The sequence below is a fragment of the Numida meleagris genome, chromosome 5, assembly GCF_002078875.1.
Source record: "Numida meleagris isolate 19003 breed g44 Domestic line chromosome 5, NumMel1.0, whole genome shotgun sequence".
In the NCBI taxonomy this organism is placed as follows: domain Eukaryota; kingdom Metazoa; phylum Chordata; class Aves; order Galliformes; family Numididae; genus Numida; species Numida meleagris.
In genome coordinates, this window is record NC_034413.1 from 28,959,324 (window position 1) to 28,980,819 (window position 21,496).

At 40.0% G+C, this 21,496-nt stretch overlaps 1 protein-coding gene across 8 annotated transcripts in view; it reads right to left on the reverse strand.

The window, feature by feature from the left end:
- Nucleotides 1–21,496, reverse strand: part of ANK3 (ankyrin 3) — a 350,679-nt gene that overhangs the window by 141,734 nt on the left and 187,449 nt on the right. For all 8 annotated transcript variants that reach the window (XM_021397586.1, XM_021397585.1, XM_021397583.1 and 5 more), the window contains 4 exons: nucleotides 6,763–6,864; nucleotides 6,204–6,302; nucleotides 5,713–5,811; nucleotides 987–1,085 (listed from right to left, as the gene is read on the reverse strand). In XM_021397586.1, coding sequence (XP_021253261.1) covers nucleotides 987–1,085; nucleotides 5,713–5,811; nucleotides 6,204–6,302; nucleotides 6,763–6,864 — 399 coding nt within the window. The remainder of the gene's footprint in view (nucleotides 1–986; nucleotides 1,086–5,712; nucleotides 5,812–6,203; nucleotides 6,303–6,762; nucleotides 6,865–21,496) is intronic.

Below are 21,496 nucleotides of genomic sequence, written 5' to 3' on the forward strand. Positions count from 1 at the left end.
TTCTTCGAAGTATTGTAAGTGATATTGAAAACTTTTGATCCATGAATCATTTTTACAATACTGTCATCAAAAGAGAAGATTCCCTACATACATCAGTATACAGTGATGCTATAATGTACAGTGATGCAATGAAGTAATTTTGCATCTCATATTTTGCAAAAAAATGCAACTTCCTCAAGCATTATTACTTTTATGGAACCAGTTCAGATGGTGCAGTCAGTTTCCAAAAAAGTTATAGAGAGAAAACACTTTTTTTTTTTTTTAACAGATGGAATGCAGTACCATTTAAATGCTATTTAAGACTATATTTAGGACTATAAACATGTCTGCTATTCTTATAATCACTTTGAATTTTTTTTTTTTACAAGTTGCCTTACTGAGTTATAATTACTTTTTAAAACTAGAAATAAAAACTGTTTTTTTGAGAAAGATCACAGAACACTTTCAAGGATGGATCTTCCATCATTCTGTCAGCTTGCAATTATCACTGCAAGACCAGACAGAATAATTGCATGCTGCAGGGAAGGTATCAACTCAGCAATAAATGCAGCTCAGAAAATACTCCAAGCACTTAGTAACCCTGGGTTTTCCCTGATATCCCAGAGCTTGCTCCACAGCATAAACAGTTCTTGCTTTATGGTTGCCCTCTATATTACTCAGTACTTTTAATGAAAGCACAGAGAACTTTTATATCATGCACACAGCTTCTCTGAGCACTTAACCTGAAAGATTACCAGTAATGACTAAGAACATACCTATTTTTAGAACCATTTCTAGTTAAAGTCTTTTTTTTTTTTAATTTTAGAAATGTCAAGAGGTTTAAATTGCTGAAAAGTCAATAACTCAATATTCATTAGCACATTTCACAGAGAATTTTTTCTGCTCTTTAATTTTGTACTTAAACGACAAACGTGGTGTAAGCTGGCAAGAGTTACTACTGAAGTGCATTATATTTTCTTTGTGAACTGAAAAACTCAAACTTTTACCTCTGTGGCAAGGCTTTGACTGGCACCATTGTCGAGAAGAAACTTAACAACCTCCAGGTGGTTTTCTTGGGCTGCCATATACAGAGGAGTGAAACCATTCTGAAACAGGACAACAGGAGCGTAAACAACACAAACTTTTTATACATAGCAAAGATCTGCCAAACCCAGGTAGATTAGCAGGAAAATAAACTGCATGGTCACATACAAGTTAGTGACATGATCGCTCCTGATTTAACTGAAGATAGAAAAAGGGTAATTATTACTTTAAAAGACACAATAGAATCTTTCAGTTGATCAGAAACAGTTACCACGGTTAAGCAAGAATAGTTCCTTTTACATCTACTGTGGAGTCAAACTAAAAGTCAATTTGAACAAACTATTTGGTAGAGAAAAGCTCTGATTCCTGATAAATGCAGCTGCAGCTCAAAATACAAAAAGGGACAGGCAAATACAATGCACATCTGGAGAGACAGCAAGGACAATGCCTCTTAAGAATAATTTTTTCTCTTCTCTTCATTACCTTTGACTTCTCATTCACTTGTGCCTCCCATTTATGGCTCGTAACTCCTCAAAGAGCTGCCTGTAGAGAACTGCCTGCTTGTGGTCACTGAGCTACTTCATATTTCAGGCATGAGGAGATCTTGGGATGACTGGTTCTCAGCAACTCGAGACAAAGGTTTATCAGTGTTTCTGACCACATTAGAGCATTTCTCAAATTATGCTCAAGTGAGTGATTTCAATCAATGCAATACTAGTATTAAAGGCTGAAAGGCTTAACTCATTCACAGTCAATGCTTTTATCTTTGCCTCAACTGTACATAGGCCACAGCCTTTCAGGAATTGGATTTCCAGGGTTTAACTTTTCTCTATAGTCCTATGCATTTCTGAAGTTCAGAGCTTTGACATAACTCACAAAACTAAAACACCAAAATGAAATCATGAAACTTGTTCTGGCTTCAAGGCACTTCAAAATGAATTCATAAAGTTGCTGCTTTGCACCTGAAATTGCTTGGCCTTCATATAGCACTACATGTCTCTCAGTGCAACAGTCAGGAACCAGTGGATAAATTATCTTTACAGTAACAACTTAGGTCATCCATACAATATTGACTAAACACCGTGGTAGTGGTGAAACAACCGAAGCATCACCAGCAATAAGAACAACCAATTCCTTTCTTCTGTGATTTATGACATATTTTGTTACTCTTCAAGCTCCGGTATTACCCTTCTGGTCAGCTGCAATAGGGCCAAGCAGCTCTTCTCTTCAACTGCTCCCTCCTAAGACCCTCCCAAAGCTCTCACCCAGCTACACAGCACTCACACTGAAAAAACTGAAGTTCAGCACAGCACTCATACTAGAGCTTGGTGTTTCTTGTTCAAACCCCAAAGATGTGCTGTCAAACAGCTAAGATAGGAAAAGGCCGAGCTTGAGTCACATGAATAAAGAAGAGCCGTAAGAAACCCAGAAGTGCGTTTTAATGTTTCTAGAGAACACACCTCTTCGTATCTAGGCCCTTTTGAGAATGGGGATAACAGTTTGAAAACCTTAAACACATCCTCTTGCAAAAACAAGACAGAAGCTCAATGTTACCCTGAACACGAAAAACAATCAAATACAGCTTCTGGGCTTGCTGCACTTTTATGTCAATTCCAGTGGCAAGAAACAGATCCAATTCTGGTGTGCTGCATTTCATAAACTCATCTCATTCTGCAAGAGCCAATGAAGTAAACAGAACAGAACAGGAGGTAAGGGCTAGTTAAAAATAACAGGTAGAACAGAAGAGGTATTTCATCAGGCTTCAATAATGAGAAGGTCAGGAAGTGCGTGCACATGACTGGGTTTGTCTGAGACCATGTGAGCACTCTCAGGGCTGCAACATGGTTAGGGCAGACGGAGCAGGGGGGTAACAGCCATGCAGCTACAGCAGTTACAGACGACAATGATCTAGTTGCAGAAAACCAAGGGAGACAACCAGAGGTAGGCCGAGACAACTATGGACATACATTTGCATCAAAGGCAAGACATTAACATTCTGAATTCTGGAGTGATGAAGGGAAATTGTAGTCTAAGACTTGTAGCAGTGAATGATGGCTAAGCTATATTAGCCATGGTGAAAACAGCTGAGAGACATCTGACTGTCACACCAATGGGGCAGTGTTGTATGGCACACACCCAACCAGGATGCACAGGAGAACGCAGGTGACCCAGGGCCTCGCATGTAGACTTCACTGGCAGCAGAGACAGACAGGAGCTCAGAAAAAAATGACAGTTGGAGAGGAAATGACACTAACTGGATTCTTGATACAAGAGGAACTTAACAGTCAGGAAGACACTGAACAGCTGTGAAGCCACATGTTTAAAAGGATAGCACAGGCTGCAGGGTCTGTTGCTGTTCTGGTATTTGGGTAATTTGGTCTCAATTCAGTGAAGCACGCTACAAGTGTGAAGTGTATGCTCAAGTCCTACCAGAGGCAAAGCAATATGACAGCGCTCTCTCCGGAAATGAGACCAAACAGTTTAGCTACTGCACAGTTAAAATTTGGCTTAATGGTAAAAAAAGAACCCATAAAGTGCTCACTGAGGTATCTAATACGTCACACTACAGATTATTTTTATAGTGAATACCAGAGTCTGGCATTTTTCCCTATAATTTCATGGCACACTCAATGCCTATTTACTAACCCAGCTGGAAATTAAGATTAATTTTCTTAAGTTTTAAACATTTGTATTTAGAAAACAAGCAGGAAATACTTCCTAATTATTAGTTTCAGGAAATAATTAGTAGGTGACATTTCTCAGAACCAAGTATTATTAGCATCTGGAGGCAGAACAGAACCCTTTTTCTTATGTTACAGTTATTGTAGGATATTCACAATCTTTTCCCCCAAACTCTGCATTTTCGTATCTCTCAAAATAAGAAATAGAAATTGACAGAGAGCTAACAAGCTGTAAGAAAAGGTACAAAATTCAAACTCAGAATTTTTTTTTTTTTTTGAAGGACAGGAAGATTTGGATAAAGACTTAACATTCATAATGCGAGTGCTTTGAACAGGGTTGAGTTGTTACCTACAAGAGAAGAGGAAATAAAGCCAAACTCATGTGCAACAGGGTCAGTATTTAAAAAAAAAAAAAAAGCAAACTTCTTCGGGTGGTCTGTCTGTGGGTACATAAAATTCAGCAGTATGTTATTATAAGCTTTAGAACAGCTTAAGTTATGCTCAGAGCCACAGACAAAGCTGGTCCAGGGGCAGTTAACAGGGAGCTCCAGGGACCACAGGGTCCTCCTCAGGAAGACTGATCCCAGGTGGAATGTCGCACTCCCAGGTGTTGGTGTAGAACAGCCAATATACATCAGAGGTCGTCAAATGGCGAAAAAAATCTGTTATTCTCACATGTTAGCAAAATTAGGGTAACATGTGGCAAAACCTTAGGGTATACAGACAACGCAGTTACATAAGGTGTTTACAATCTCAGTTTATTTTTAGTTTCAGGGCTGAATACACAAGTTCTAAATCACAATCAGAAAAGATCCTTTTCTCCAACAGGAAAACCACTGGAAATATTTCTGCTTTGTTTTACTTCCTAACAATCTTAGAAGATTTTACTTGAAACTATTATTGCTATTTTTCTCTTTACATTCAAATTCTGTTGTGCCTAGAACTAAATATTACTGTACCTAGCTAGTATAAAAGAGTGAGAAAGTTGAACCAAGTATCTTCTTTGTCTAAGGAAAAGAAACATAAAATACTTTTCACAAATACCTAATATTCTTGAAATAGATTCTCTTAAATATTTTGTTCATATTGAGAGACCATTTAAAAATGTTTATTTTAAATGTACGTCTTTATAATATATTTTTAATGTGACTTTTTAGGTTTCCTTCTCTTCACAAACATTGCCTATCATGCCCAAACCTTTACTGTATGGAAGAACAGCAATACTGGGCCAGATGACAATACCATCTCCTAATCTAATCTTTCTCTGACACTCACTGCCAGCCAGCCCCTGAGCAGGGACACCTGTGACACAGCCACCTAGCTTCCAACAGTCAGCAGTTTACACATTTTTTAAGCCAGAGTGTCTTTCTGTTTCTTTCTGCTTCTTTTCTTTTAACACCAACACTGTTTTTCTTTATTTCCAAATTCCTATAATTGACCTAAATGTTACTTCAAAGGACTTCACCAAACTTAAAAGCTCTGCGTATGCTTGTGGTATCTACTCATACAAGGAAAGGGGAAGGTCTCAATTAAGTCTCAGACACTAAATCATGTGAAACGGGATCTCTTTCATTTGAAAAAGTTCTCTCCCACTCTCTGGTTTTATCAGTATCTCTTCTGTCTCTGTAACAATTAGCAGCCCATAGGACATACTGAAGGGCAGATCCAAAGCTGAAGGGTAAATGCTTTGCTGTGCTGCCTGTTAAAGAACTATTCAAGTATATTCCAAACACCCCTGGATGTGGTTCTGCTTTCCTCATCTCCAGGGGTGTGTGTCTCTGTGGCTTCTGAACAGCTTAAAATAGAAATGTTATTTCTAAGCTTTATCTGCTGGTTAATGAGGTGGGCAATTCAGAGTTAATACTGACTTTATCAAACTTGATTTTCAAGGGCCAGCATTGATACTATGAATCTACCAAACACACTTACTAAAATCATAAAAGGAGAAAGATTTTAATGTCAGCAATGTTCTTTGCAGTCCCAAACTGAAAAATTAATATTACTTTACCTGAGATTGCGCATTGACATTGGCCCGATTTGTAACCAATACTTTGACAACTTCTGCTTGCCCAGCCAAGGATGCTATGTGCAATGCTGTGTTTCCTTTCTGAAATGAGAAACAGTAATATTTGAAAAGAGTACAAAACTTGTCCTTGACTACATGACAATATTATCAAGAACACAGTTCTCTTTAAAATACATTTCCTACCAGAATTTCCTGAGATGAAATATTCTTAGTGAATACTTCCAGTGGGTAAGTTATTCTAGAAAACACAGAAAGAAACCTACACAAACCTACAATTTGTTGAGTAAATCACATCCCTAGTAATCTCTGGCATTCACTACAATATAGCGGGTTCCTATTAACAATCCTTGAGACCACTTCACTAGTGGAAAATAAGTAATTATTGCTGCAGTAATGTCTGCAATCAGTTGACTGACATCTTGTGTCCATGGCATCAGTGTGGCCAAGAGAACAATCAGATAGGCCTGACTGACCTTTGTCGCTGCGTCCACACTGGCACCTCGCTGTATCAGTTCAGAGACAACTTCTACGTGCCCTTCTTTGGAAGCAAGATGAAGTGCATTCAACCCATTCTGATTTGAAAAAAAAGAAAAACAAAGAAATGCAACTTAAAAGATTGGCATAGCTTTTCCACTGTAACAAATAACACATCAGGAGCTGAAAAAATTACATCCCAGTGAGAGGACTGCTTCCAAAAATTATTCTTATGCGAACCTTATGACAAATAAATTGCAAGAAAAGAGTATGAAATGAGTTTGGATATACTAGCTCTGGGGTCTCAAGTTCTATGAGCCGCCCCAAGACGTGATGCAACACAAACGGAATGAAAAATAACGTTAAATAGCACAATGTTCTCGAGGTGAAATTGAAATGATGTCTTGGTAAGCCATAAAAGTTTGAATTGGGTAATATATGCAAACATGACTCATCAGAAACCAAACTTGTTATTGCTGACATGAAGCGCAAATACATAGACAGATTCAAGAGAGGAGAGGCATTTATCCAGCAAATCTGATCATAATAATTTTCAACCTGATTAGAAATGTTGATGTCCACTCCACTTTTTAAGTAGTCAAGAGCCTTTTCCAAGTTGCCAGCTCTAGCAGCTCTCAAGTAACTTGCATTTGTGTCAGACTAGAAGAAAGAAGGAAAAATTCTGTTAGAAATTACAGCACTATATAAAAATATATTCTTGCATACATTTAACTAGATGAGAAAGGATCTCAAAATGCCTTATCAAACATGGGTCAAGCCCTGCCCTCCTTGCCTAAGCAAACTCCTTCTGGTGTAAGTAGGCTGTCCACCTGACTAGGCAGTGCAACACACACTTCACATATACATGTCAATTATGCAGCACTGACTAACATGCAACGCTAGTAGCCAGGGAGACATCTGGTACCTGGCCAAACATGGTGAGACACGGGACAGGACTCCAAGGAAACCATCCTGCTCTGCAAGAGAGCCATGTTATATTCAATGTCCAAAATGAACAGACTGGACTGCTATGTGAGATCTCACATGACAGACTAAAAAGCAAAATACTCTGTGTTGAAGGACTGGTCTACTTGAATGAAAAACATAATTCTACAAGTGAAGGCATTTTACAATGATTGTTTTGTTTTCCCCGTTCTCGCTCACATTATGGCACACTTTATTTACAGTATTTGTCCACATTTCAGTGATCATAAATCCCTAGGCACAATGCCATTATCTCTTCACAGAATTTTAATTATTTCTTCAGATCTTCCTTTAAAGATTGTCTTTCAAATTTTCTTTATTATGACTTCAGCTTGAATGTCAGGATGGCAGAAAGGATGGTTAAGTCATGGAAGAGATCTCTGAAAGCAATTCCCATCCCCGGAGGGTTTTAACAAGTTATGCAAATATCCACCAAGGATGATAATGCTGATCCTGCCTTGGAGCAAGTGGAATGAACTGGGCTAGCTTTCAAGAGGACAAATCTTTGATTTCATCTGTACCACAGCTTCCCCTGACATTCTGGGAAGTCAGCGCATGCTTCTGTGTCCTCTTCTCCAGGAACTGACACAGATTTTCCTCAGTATCATTCCATGGCAGGCTTACATCACTACAGCTTTAAGTGTTTTAAGATCCTTTAGGGTTCTAAAAGTGCAGTAATTATCTTTAGAGGAAAAAAAAGCAGTAACTGCTGAGAGAAATATAACATATTGTGGCCCCAATGCTCAGTTACCCATCTAGCCTAAACTCTTTTTTTTTTCATCTCCATTTTCTAGATTTTCTATGGACTTCTCTCCTGTCAGTTCAGCTGCTGCAAACTGGATGTTCAGTTCGAGCACCAAGCCCACCTGAAGTTACTTTATTTGTACAGGATGGAGAAATCTTGGGCATAATGACAGCAAAATGGTAAGCTATATGAAGATCGTTTTCCTCTTTGTAGCAGTACAAGCTACAGGGCTATTTCACTAATGCTTTCAGTACAAGAAGCTCTCTCCTTCAAGGAGAGAACCATTATTTATGGACTCTTCATTTTCTTCAGTGTTTTGTGCACATAGCATTACGTTTCTGATGGTAAGTTACTGGTTTACAACCTTCTTTGCTCTAAATCATTATTTTCCAAGTACACCATGCTGATCACTACAAATCAATTTCTGTGATGTGCTTCCAACAAAACAGCCCTTCAACACCAGTGTTTAATTAGGATCTATGAAAAGCAAGATGCTGCTACAAGCTGCACGATCAGAACTGTAAAGACTATGGGAAAAAATATCTGCCTGGAGAGGGGTAGAAAAAGTCTCATTGGGAAAATCATCTGAACTGTGCAATGCAGATTATTACAGGAGACAGGTCATTTTCTCAGTGCTTAGCAACAGCAGCCACTGGGGTAAAAACCAGGTCAGCATTTTATCAGCATTACCAAAGGTATGAGGGAGGGCTTAATAGATTGGGAGCCTTTTTTGTCACAGCGTAATAGCATGTCTGTTTGGCACAGTCAGCAGGTGGACGATAATTAACATCAGCTGTTTACAGCTGCTTCTGGGTGGGGAAGGACACATCAAAGAGTCTTGCTTTGGAAAATCAGTTCCAGCCAGTCACACCAATTCATGCCAGACAAGAAACACTGCTAATGCTCAGACACATCTGAACCTTCCTATCTGCTCAACAAAATGGAGAGAGGGGGAGAGAAAGGAGGAAGAAGGAATGATAAATAGCTAATATTCTCGTTAACAGCAAATGGCTGTTGCATTGTACAGGACAGCAATGCCTGTATCTTTTAAGGACTTCCAAATGGCAGGAAGAAGAGTCAGGTTATACTCCCAGTGTGGGGACATAAAAATGTTTCAAATAAGCTAGCTCGGGTGCTGCTAAGTGATGCACAAATCTATTCCCAAAAGCCCTCAAGCAAACAGAATGCCCTCCTTTGCTAATCACCACTCAAAACTCTTTTTTTTTTTTTTTTGCTCAAATTACCCAGCAACACAAGTGCCACCAGCAGCCAGGTCCCCCAAGAGGCAGGGGAGCAGGCTGGGGATGCAGAGCTGTGCTCAGAGGCAGCTCAGGCTCTGGCTACCCAGGGCCTCGCTGCAGGAGGGCAGCGGAAGGGAAAAGCAGCACAAGCATACACAGGCACTGCAGCAAGAACTTGGGAGCACCCAGAGAAGTCGCCCCCCACAACATGCTGGGAACAGCCCAAACTCACCTACACCTCAGCTGGTCTGAGCAGGCACTCCTAGTTTCTGCACTAATGGTATCCAGTTACTTGAACGTTATGTGAACTCATGCATGAGACTGCACAAGCTGCCTTAGCAGCCAGGGTGTAACACATCCCTAATGGGCTGACAAAGGGAAACCCGTTTTTCCTGACTTTAGCTAAAGCCCCCAAGTCCTCAGGCTGGGGCAAAATTCACCTTTTCTAGGACACCAAGCATAGAAACTTGGAGATTTTCAGAGGGGACAACAAACTGGAGTTGTCCAACTGAGCAAAAGTTCAGTCGCGCTTCTGGGATTCTCTCTATCCATTACAGTCTCTGCCATTAGCAGAAACAAGCTGTAATATCGGAGAGAAAAGTGAGCCAGCATTCTTGAAAACTTAAATCAATTCCAGCCTCTCTAAAAAGCAGCATTACCAGCTTCCAGTTTCCCTATGACTAAGGCATTATTTCAGAACAGTCTTAGAAGTTCTTTCTACCTTGCAAAATGACTCGAATACTCTTGTTTTTAAGGTGTCCCATTTCCAAAAACCAGAAGAACCAACAAACCATAACCAACTTGGAGCATGGGGTCAGTCACCTCCCCTCCAAATTAAGTAAGCAAATAAACAGAACTAGTTTTAACAACAAGAAAATAATTGTTTGGTGATTGCAATCAAGAGCTCGTGGGCATGGTCTCCAGAGCACCCAGAGAAATCTCTTGCAGAAGACAAAATGATTTTGCATTCCACAGTCACAGGCAGCAGCTTGTTCCCACCTGAAAACAGAGGGGGAAATGAGAAGGTAAAATTCGTCTGAAATACAGGTTTCCCTGCTGTGTTAATGGTGCCCTCCCATCTTGCACAACTTGAGTGCTGAGTGCAAGATCACTATAATAAAGTTTAAGTTCCTAATCTGCTCCAATTCTTGAGACTTCTAAGTGGCATCTACTGTTGACTGCAACAGAAGAGCATTTTATAGTTTAAAATCACTTCTCAGTATTACGTTCCACCATCCTTTCGTCCAACCCATATTCAGAAAAGTTTCAAATAAAACCAGATGCAAGAACACAAGCGATCAGCTACAACTGACATTCTTCTCAGTGTAGAAGCCAATGCAAATCAATCAAACCTCATCCTTCCCCAAACCCAGGGCAAACAAACCTATCCTAGAGAACAGCAGTGAGACCAGTAGGAGTGGACCTGGGCCATCTAAATTCTGTTTGCTTATTACAGCTCATCACAAATAGTAATCTAGATTTCTTACGAAAAAAGCTTTTTACACAAAATTTATTTCTAATGTTATCTTAATAATAATGTCCTAATATTATCTTAATAACAATAATGTACATGGGCACAGTGCAACAGAACTTCAACTGCCATGATTCTCAGAGCAGAATCTTAAAAAAAAAATTGATCAAAACCATCAAACCAGAACACTGACATTTCTGAGTCTAAAATTCTCTCAACTTAATGTTTCTATTTTAGGCTTAAATTCAATTTTTAAAATTACCTTTTATTTTTCAAATACTACAATAAAGTGGAGAAGTGCCATTTCCAACTGGCATTGTTTTGTATAAAACAAGGACTCTTGGAGTCTATGACAGAGCCTGTAATTGCCACTGTACTGCACAGGCAGGAACAGGTTCAGAGCTGAGGCTCAAATCGCTGAAGGATTTGAGAGCTCAAACAAGCCTAACAATAATGTTAGTAATTATTTATCTGGATTGCCATCATGCCTGGGAGCCTGTGTAAAAGGCTGGTCAACGATCTGTTTCATTTAAATGTATTAAATAACACAGAAGAGGAACAAAAAAAAGGCTCTTAGGTTTCCAGCTCTCCCTCAGGACACCCATGCAGGTTAAGTGCTCCCCAGGGGGGTGGTCACTGCTCTTACACAGCCATCTCTGTGCCCTCACACTAACTGGCATCTGAAAGTCAAGCCCCACACAGAGAGCACTTCTATAGGATATTTCCTTAATGGACCTTTTTTTTTTTTTTTTTAAATTTCCCATCTTAATTACTTAAATTTCAATATTCCTGAGAGAGGTATTCTGCACATTAGCAATATATTCAGATTCTCCCTCCCCACTTCTTTTTTGTAATCAATCCCAACATGAAATGAAGATGAAAATTAGTTTTTGATTCTACACTGTCTTGACAAATATCAAGAGAAAACAGGCATGGGACATACATCAAAACAGCCCAAACCTCAGATGTTTTTGCACTCAGCCACAAAGACTGTAGCCCTTCTTGTTGCACATTTGACATAGGCTTTATCTCCTCAGCCTTCCACAGCTCTCTGTTGTGTTCCCTATGGATGCTGCCTTTTCAATCTTTATACTCAGGCCTGAATTAAAATCACAATCCTTACAACTGTTTTAATTTTTGGAGACACACACCTCAGATCCTGCGCACGGTGCTTTGTTCTGGAATGGCAATCAGAAGGTATTTCACAAATAGTGGATTTATGAGAGTACCAGCATGTTAAGACATTTCCTCCCCCACTGTACTTCCCTGGAGAAAAAGGAACCGCTTCTGCTTTTAAGAAATGCATAAATGCAGATTGGCTAATGAGCAGAGCTTTTATGCAGTGCATGTTTTTAATTTTGTGTATTATCCTTCCACATACTACAGTGTAAGAATTCGATGTTACTGCAAAGCATGCTGACAAGCTAGCAGGCTGCAGGCAGCGTGCAGCCCAGAGCAGGTTCCCCAGCCTGGAGCTCGTTTTAGCAACTCCCATCCCAGGGCTGTCTCTGGACTGAGCTGAGGCTGGACAAGGTGAGCAGGCAGCAGCGCTGTGTTTCCCAGCTCTTCTTTACCCTAAGGTCCTCTAGTCCCAGTGACATGCAGCTGTAAGGCTTGAGACCATGTCCCTGTTCTGAAGAGCAGCCATATGAGTTAAAAACACTCCTGTTAACAGGAAAGACTAATTTTTAAATCAGTTGGATATTACCTTGAGCTTCCACTTTAAAACAGAAAATGTTGATGCAGAATCACACTAGCAAATAAATATTCAGTATCTTTTTCGCCAAGAACTGCCAGTGAAGTAAAAGGCTATTTATCATGAGTAAAACCAAAACCTGTTAGCAAATGTTGCATTGACTGTCAGCCCAGGCTCAGGCTGGGCTTTTCCATGGGACTAGAGAGGGTTCTTCCATTTAGTGGACCTCCATGGCCATTATTTTCAGCGTGCAAAACCCCTCTCCCATCCTGATGGTATTTTTATTACTGCTCATCTCTTTTCCCTTTGTGTTCTGCTTACAGTGGCTTCTTTTTCAGATTAAAAATCCAGTCTTTTTTTCCATGTTGAGAGCAGGGTTTTGTTTTTCACTCCATCTTTAACAGTAGCTGTTGTGAAGGGAAACCCCCAGCAGGTTCCCATTGTGCCAGAGCAGGATGCATTCTGGCTTGAGTCCCAACTAAAAGATGCTAACCATGCCTAACATTTGTTGTGGGGGGAGGCAATGACCTCATTTTAAAGCGAGGAACTTACGTTACTTCCATTTGGAAATATGCTTATTAAAATTATTCCTGCTGCTGCATGAGATGACCTGAGAAAACAGATGATACAATTTCTACTTATTTTTATAAGAGTGGGCTTACTGAAACTGATAGAATTTTTCTTTGCTGCAAGGCCCAGCAAGGCCCTGATGAGTAAGAAGCATACACAGGAAACTGAAGGTTCTCAGCATTTCTTAAGATTTTGTTCTTATGTTAATTTAGAATTTTCATCCAGGCAAATCTGTTACACTCACTTGGAAAGGGATGAAATTTTATTTCAATTAAATTGTACTGGCCAGTTAACAGCAATGACTGAACCAAATGACATAAAAAGGCCATGTGATCTTCTACAGGATATTCTTCATCCATTCTCCCTACTGCCTCATAACTAAAACTGCATGAGAAAATTTCACTTGTATCTTCTTCTTCAACAAAAAGGAGGCTGGCTGGACTGGATGACAAAATGTTGTTCTCTGTGCAAACAGCTACAGCTTTATGTACCACATTGCCATACGTGTTTTCTTTTGATAAGAACGTGACAGCCTGGGGCCAACTGCTATCTGCAGTTCTGCTTTTAATTATCCTTCAGAGAGATGCTCTTGGGATCCCAGCCCTAAAAACAACCACAGGGCAAGAGGAAATGCTTTTTTCCTATAGCTTGACAATTCAAAGGATACATCCTTCAGCTAAGAAAAACTACCTTCTTTGAATTTGACTGGCGAATGAGAATTCATTTCATTATTGTCAAAAACCAAACAAATCCCTCTACTTGTTTGCTCCATCATGCAATTTAATCATAGACTTTCTTTGATCATATTGTTGTACTGCACATGATAAATTAGCCAAAATATTCTACTATTTACTTTGTTCCCATAACCAGCCCTATTCTAACTATATAACATGTGGAAATCAGATCTTAGTTAAAAATTTCCAGTGTTAAAAATTTCCACCATTTTCAGGCTGTGTGAAACCCCCCTTCCAGGTCATACCAGTGAAGAGTAGAATATCTCATATTTCTGCCACAACTGCATCTGACTCCATAACCAACTGTACTTGCAACAGCAGGGTCTCTCTTTGGTCCCTGCAACAGTCAATCTAACAATCTTGTAGAGAGAATAAGACACTTACTCAAAGTTGCACACATTTAAGTCCTAAGCAAAGCTTAAAAGGCGCATTTTAGATTCAGCTCCTACCTTCTAGAAATCTTCAATCAAAACATAAAAACATCCAAGAAAAAGAAGTCTCTGTCCCTGTTGGACCATAAGACAAAATAAGGCTGACACAAAGATTTAGTATGCATCAATGTCACAATCACTTGCAAAATCCTAGCTGTCTCAGCCAAATGCTGAATCTCTGCTCGATTACCACTGGAAATGAGCCACCTGTGTTGGAGCAGAAGATGGCTGAAAAGGACTCAGTCCCAGATACATTCAGCCTGGTGCACACAAGGAAATTTCACACTTTCAGTGCAAGAGGTGTTCATGATGTTCATGACCACCTTTAACAGTATCTAGAGGCCTAGAGTGAGTGGTTTGTGTGTAATGACAAATAGCTCCTGTAAAACTATAATGCAGCTCTCCTACTGCACTAGTTGCTTAGTCTTTATGCATGCAGTCTTCTTCAGCAGACAATAAATCTAGCCAGCCATGTGAACTGTGATGAGACTAATCCCGCCCCAGCTGTCTTTAAATGCCTGAATGACTGCTTCCTAAGGGAACTCAAACGCAGGATGGAAATGGAAAGTAGACGTTAATGTTTTCAGTTTCTACAAAGAGCAAAGTGCGTAATTTCCAAGGCACGAAAGACATACAGACTTAGATGGGAAACACTCACCTAACATCCACGCTACATGGATGTTGTGTTCAACATGTTATAAACGTTGAAAATCCCCCTCAAGATATCATCTTCTTGTTACCTGTCATCACAATTACTTGTCATCACTGATATTCAACAAATTCAGAACAATTTAACTGGAGTTCTAGCAAAATTAATGTCTGATAACCCAACAGAAAGCACCTGAACTGACATCCAAAGAATCCCATAAGGCCAGGAGGCAAGGGACTATGTAACTTGAAATACTGCCTGCCAGCTTGTATAGATGAGATTTTGAGACTCTGAAACATAGTTTTAATGTGTGAGCTTCCCCCAAAGAAAAAACATTTACAAGCATGCATGTGCTAAATTAATAGCACCAAAAGCAAGGTCCTGCTTTTTCAGAACTACAAATCAACGTACATCTGCAAGAAACATACACAAATGTTCTTTTAATGAGAAAATGCAGATCCCTTAATACTGACTTTTCAGCTGTCAGACTGCCCTGCATAAAAAGACAAACTTGAATGGAAAAGTAAATTGGGACACACTGTTCAAGAGCATAAAACCAGAGAAATCACTGTTTTCACTAGTGAATCTCTGTGCTGCATTGGGAGTGAGCAATCAGCCAAAGAACCATGCTCTTTGTGATCAATTCAAATATATCATCGATGTTAAGGGCAAAAAGATTTCTGTATCTAAAATTCAAGATTTATTCTGTAGTCTGACAGCTTCAGCTTCTGGAATTTTGTTTCAAACTCTGAGAAGCAACTCCTGGGTCTGTAATGACTCATCTCTTACTCTCTGAAGTTTTGTTATCATGCACTTACAAGTATAAAATAAACCACTTACTTTCGTAACTGCTACTGCAGTCACAAAGAGCTAGAGAAGAGCTGGATGTGCTTAAGAGGGTTTCTTCTTATGTTTATATTCACCTCAAATAACAACTCATAAGACAAGGTAGATGTGATGCCACTGATCTACTCCTTGCTATTTTTTTTCTCTCAGAAACTGAGTACCCAGCGAGCAGGGAAGTAATTTCAGCACATCCTAGGCTCAAATTTAAAGCCATTTCCACACCAAAGTCACATTTTTCAGATAACTGAACGGAGGCATGAGTCGGTCTACCTTGTGTTCTCTGTGTGTGCCTGATTTTACAATCAAGATCAAGAAAGGAGAGGAAAAAACCAATCAGTAATCCTCTTCAAAACATTTTTAAAGTGTACTTACTTGTAATTTCAGATACATCCCTCTGAAGTTAATGGAAAAGAACTTGAGTATGAGCCTAATTCAGATAATATTGCTAGTTTTAAGGAGAGAGAGATTTTATTCACATAAAGTGAGTTCTCTGCAAAAATACTATGTAAATATGCTTCAGTCAGATGTAGTGAAGTGGAAGATACTGGTAATAAAATAAAGCAAACTATATGCATAACACAACTGTTCCCTAAGCTATTCCCTAACCTCTTCTGTAGCTAGACAAACTATTAAGAGCTTTTCTACAGTGGAGTTGGAAGTTTCCTTCTCTGTTTCTACCTTTCCGTTTTATGAATGTATCCTTCATTCAAAACCAAAATTATTCTGCCTTGGAAGTTAAGAGGCATTTGAATGGCTACTTGCAAAGCCTATCTACTATGGTTTAAAAGCTTTGATACACCACTCAGGATCCTCACAGGATTCACAAACCTCTACTTGTTTCTAAGTGCCAACAACCGTTAGAGCTTTCCTAGCAGGGGTTATAACCTCAGAAGCAAAGAACCTCTTCCAATCTACATACCTGAATACCTTGATAAGGAGAGTCTCTGTCTGGAAAACACCATGTGCTCCATGTGACAGAACCAGAAGGGTCAGGGGGAATTATCTATAAAGTTTTCAAGTGCTACGAGGGCTTCTGAGGAAAGATTTGCGACACAGCACATAAACTGTGTTAACAGTTTTGTAGGGCTGGTCAGAGGCATCACGTGAGCTTTGTAACAGAAGTTTACCTTAGCAGAGCTCGTAACACTTAACAGAACAGTTTGTCCTGACACCTCTTTGTAGATTCACTGTGAAATATATATGTCCTAGTCCAACGAGATGCAGTCAGTGGAACCAGTAAAGCTAGGAATTCACTGCAGATTTGAAGGTGCCATTTTTGCACGGTCACTTTGCAGTAACAGAACGGAACCAGCATGATTCTGCCCTTCAAAGCCTCTATGCACTAAAGGTTTGGTGTCCTTTAGGAGAACTCCGGCAATCGGAACATCAAAGGAGGTGCTTCAAAATTTTTGACAAAAAAATAAAGTAACAGAACTGTCTGAACATTTTACTTCACCTTAACCTTCAGAGTTCGTTATCACCTGAGAATCAGCACTGTTTCTTAGCATGATAATGAGGTATATTTGGAAAATAACATTGTTTAATCAAATAAAACAATTGCATCTCCTGAATGAATAAAGAATTTTCAAACTGGGCTAAAAAGCTTTACTTTTAGTATTTTACTAAGCATAAATTCAGAAATAGCTTTTACTTCAAGCATTAAAGTGAAGACTAGTTTATTATATGGTTACAGAAATAGGCTATGGCCGACAGTACTACCTACCAGGCCTACAGGAATTTCCCTACCATTTGATGAGAGAATAAGTCATTGGTATGCAATGTAAATTAATGATACCACTTCTGAATAGCAAATCTACAAGATAAACAAGTAATGACGTAGATCATGTTTTTCCTTTACATCTAAAACACACATGGCAACCTACAGGAGATCTAGATATAAATGGAATGAGAATTAGAATCTACCATAAACATTGCCAGCAAAAGAAAACTCGCAAATATACTCCGCACCCCTTCTCCATAGCTGAACTCCATTTCCAGCAGCTACTACACCTTCAACAAGCAAGATGTGCACATATTAATGGAAGCAACAGTTTCTACGCGCAAAACCCCACAGAGCAAGAGCAAACAGTGCCCTGCTGCAGCACAGCTGCAGACCGCATGATGCCGGCCCACAGCTCAAGGGCAGCGGCGTTTCCCTTCGCTCTGTTTTGCAAGCTGTGGCACACCAACCATCAGGGCTGCACTGAGGGCTGTGCTGCTGAGGCTCATATAAAGCATCAGAAGATCGGCATTACTGTGTGAAAAGACAGAAGAGCATAAGTAATATTTGCAGGACTGAGGAACAGAAGAGTTTAATCAAGTACAATAAAACATCAGAATCTAATAAAACCTTCTCATACAAGAGAGTTGTTTCACAAAGAGTAACCCTGGAATAAATCATAGAATGGCCTGGGTTGAAAAGGACCTCAAAGACCATCGAGTTTCAACCCCCCTGCTGAATGCAGGGTTGCCAACCACTATGTCTTCTCAGTTCTGAGATTCCTGGTGGCAATGAATTTTCAGACAAGGAGAGTATCACCAGAAAACGCCCAGCATTTCCAAGATAGATTTCAGCAGGGAACAACAACTCAGTTCTGCGTTGACAGGTGAACCAAACCATACATATTTAAGAGAACTCACTACAACATTATTTCTGAGCACAAAGCTATTGCTGACATGGAAATTAGCCCATAAACTGCTGGGTGCTATCATCAGTAACATTTCCAGCTACAGAAAATACTGCCATTAACTGAAGTTTCCAGAAAACTTGGTAGTCATCAATATTAATAACAGGATACCACACCTTCCCGGGAACCTGTATTTTAGTTCTACAGCAAAGCTGCATCGACAACGGTTGCTCTAACTTCGTGCTTTTTAACTGCCGTGAATAACTCAATCCACAGAGACATTCAGAGGCCAGTTCCCAGGGCACAGGAATGCCATTTCACAGCAGCTTACTCACAGCAAGAATTTTTAAAGCACACAGGGAGCACCTTGGAGGTCACGGGGACTACCCCATAGAGTAAGAGCAATACGGGTGCCTCCTTACAGGTCACTACCAGCACGGTAGTAGCAAGTTCCTTTTTCAGTTTAATTGACCGACGGACTATCAGTAAAGCAGTTACGTTATTTGAGAAAATATCCATTAAAAACGCACTTATCCCTGGGCTTTTTATTATTATTATCTTTTTTTTTTTCCAAAATATGCAAGATTGGCTAAAACATTTCAGTGAAGAAAATTCACTGAAGAAAATTATGTTCACCTAAGTTAGTTAAGGCTCCAATCACAGAACAGAACATTACGAAATGTTTCTGCAATTTAATAAGCGTCTTCATCTGTAGACTGCCCTGAACAGAATGCAGTTATTCATAAGGAGAGAACAAATACTTCCATGTACCATTTGACTGCTGCTGCAGCCTATACCATAACCCAAATGTCAGAACACAACATACATAAGCCTAAATATACCTCTTCCTACATCCACTGCTTTGCTTCATACAATCAAAGACTTAAAACACTAATCTAAAAAAACTCAATACACAGATTTCACTCAATGCAGAATCTTCAAATGCTTACTTGTTCTGGAAAGCATTCTCCCTCTTCCACTGCCATTTTCTGTGGCCAGATATGAAACCTGATGATTCAATTAGTTAACATTTTGGACACTGCACAACTGCTAAAAATAGCAGCCTCAGGAAGTGTTCTCCTTTTTTTTTTTTTTTCCCTTTTTTTTTTTTTTTTTAAGAACTAAGCACAGTGACTTGTTAGTCTTCCCTAGGCTATTTAAATGGCAAAGGACAAGTGATTGTAAGACTGTGAAGTTAGTAACAGAGCGTGTCCCAGGATTCCTGGCTCACTTACCATATTTGCAGCCTCCAATCATTCCCCGTGCATGCAATCATGATCTGTGGAATACCCAAAATAGCTGCAACATCAGCTGATCAGAAAACCACTGCTGCTTGGAATCACTCATGAAACGAGCTTTTGTCATTCTGCTTATCAGCTCTTTCTAATGCAGACTACTTTGAACTATTTCTAAAGGAAACAATAACACCATTTTACACTCTGTGTGTTTTGAATACCACATATGCCAGCCTCCTACTCCATGGTAATTTTATATTTATTCAGATTTTCTGATGACTAATTGTTATATATTTAACGTTGCTGGTTCTAGAGGCTATTTTCCTACCTAGAAGGCTGGTTTCTACATACTTCAGGCTCCAAAATTCAAGAGATAAAAAGCTATATCAACAGCAAAACCGTTTTGTTTCAGAGGGATGGAAGAAGTTTGCAATTTCAGCAAAGCAGACCTCCTCCTTTACAACGGAAGCTATTACCAACAGCAGGAATTTACTTGCATGCTTCCCTGCAGTTCTTCTGAGAAAAGCAATGTTTACCAGTCCTCAGCTCACCACAGGCACCTGCACAGCACACACCGCTACTCAGATCCACTCTGCCCGTTTGACATCCCGTCACAGGCTGTGCCCTGACACCGGTACAGCAAAACAAGGGGTAAGATGAGGACAAAAACAACCAAGCTGTTATGTTTTATCAGACAAGATATGTCCAGTGCCTCATCCAAAAATACAGAAATAATCTCCATACAAAATTTTATGAGAATAACTTCAGATTTCCACGAAGCATTTCTCCATGTCTGCTCTGCATCAATGCAAACTAAGCCTCAAGGCAGCAGCTTGTTGCTCTTTGGTTATAATGCAGAGCTTGTTGCAAGTTATCTGTGCAGTCTTTCGGAAGGCAAAAGATGTGAGGCTTAGATGCATTGATAAGTAATAATGTGGGCCACACACTCAGGTGATCTAGCTTGGAATGACTTCATTAATGTCACTGACAATACTCTCTAATTATTACCAACTACACTCTGTTTCTGCACAATTGTGCTTACGGCATTTCACATCTATGACTAAAATCATCTTTTGCCAGTAACTAAACACTGTTAACTGAAGTTAACAGCAGTCTGCAGGGGCGTAGGAGCCTTCCACCTCAATTTAAGAGCAAGATGATGACCAAGTCAGTTTGAATGACTTTACCTCCCTGACATGTCTGTGGCACAGCTCCCTGCAGCAGAGATTTCAATCATGTGTACCACAGCTACTGCAGTGATGGTGTTCTCATGAGCTACCCCAACAATACACAGCGTCCTGAAAAATCCAATTTCTAAAGCTGAATGAAGAGTCACTATGTATTCTGAGGACTGAGAGTTATCATTTCAAAATGCTAAAATGAAGCATCACAATTCTGGAGACTCAAGACCATATGGCTACTATCCAGTAGTTGAATTTTCATTTCTAACTGAAGAGAGGCTTGCTCTGAGTGAAAGAACCAGGTACATAAACATTTCCTGTTGCCTTTGAAAACTTTCCTGAGAGCAAGAAGAAAGGAAATACGATGATTTCTGTAGTGGGATTCAAGGGAATCACACTGCATTTAAAACTTGTACAGCAGTTCTTCGCGTCAATGAAGGTGTTAAGTTGGGCCATTTTATGGACACTCCATGTCTGCCCATGCAGCAGACACAGCCCATTGCTGCATGGCAGCCCCTTGCCACAAGGCACCCCTGAACTGCAACCACTGCTGGGTGCTGTGACCAGGGACAAAGAACTGGCAACCTGACAGACCTCCCACAGATAAAGCACCAATTCCTTGGAACGGAGCGACAAAGATTTTGCAGGAAAGGATTCAACAGTCTCCGCGTGTCAGGTTCACCCAGGGGCTGTGCTGTGCTGTTCACTCTCAGGGCAGCCCCCATCCTGTGCCTGCTGTCAGCAGGGTCTGGGCAGCAGCCCTCTCCCCAGCACCTCCCTGCCCACAGCCTGCCCGTGACAGCTGCCACAGCCCCTTTGCCTTCTGCTAGCTGGCTCCTGGTGCTTCAGCTTCACATGCATCTGACAAGATCAGTGGATGAT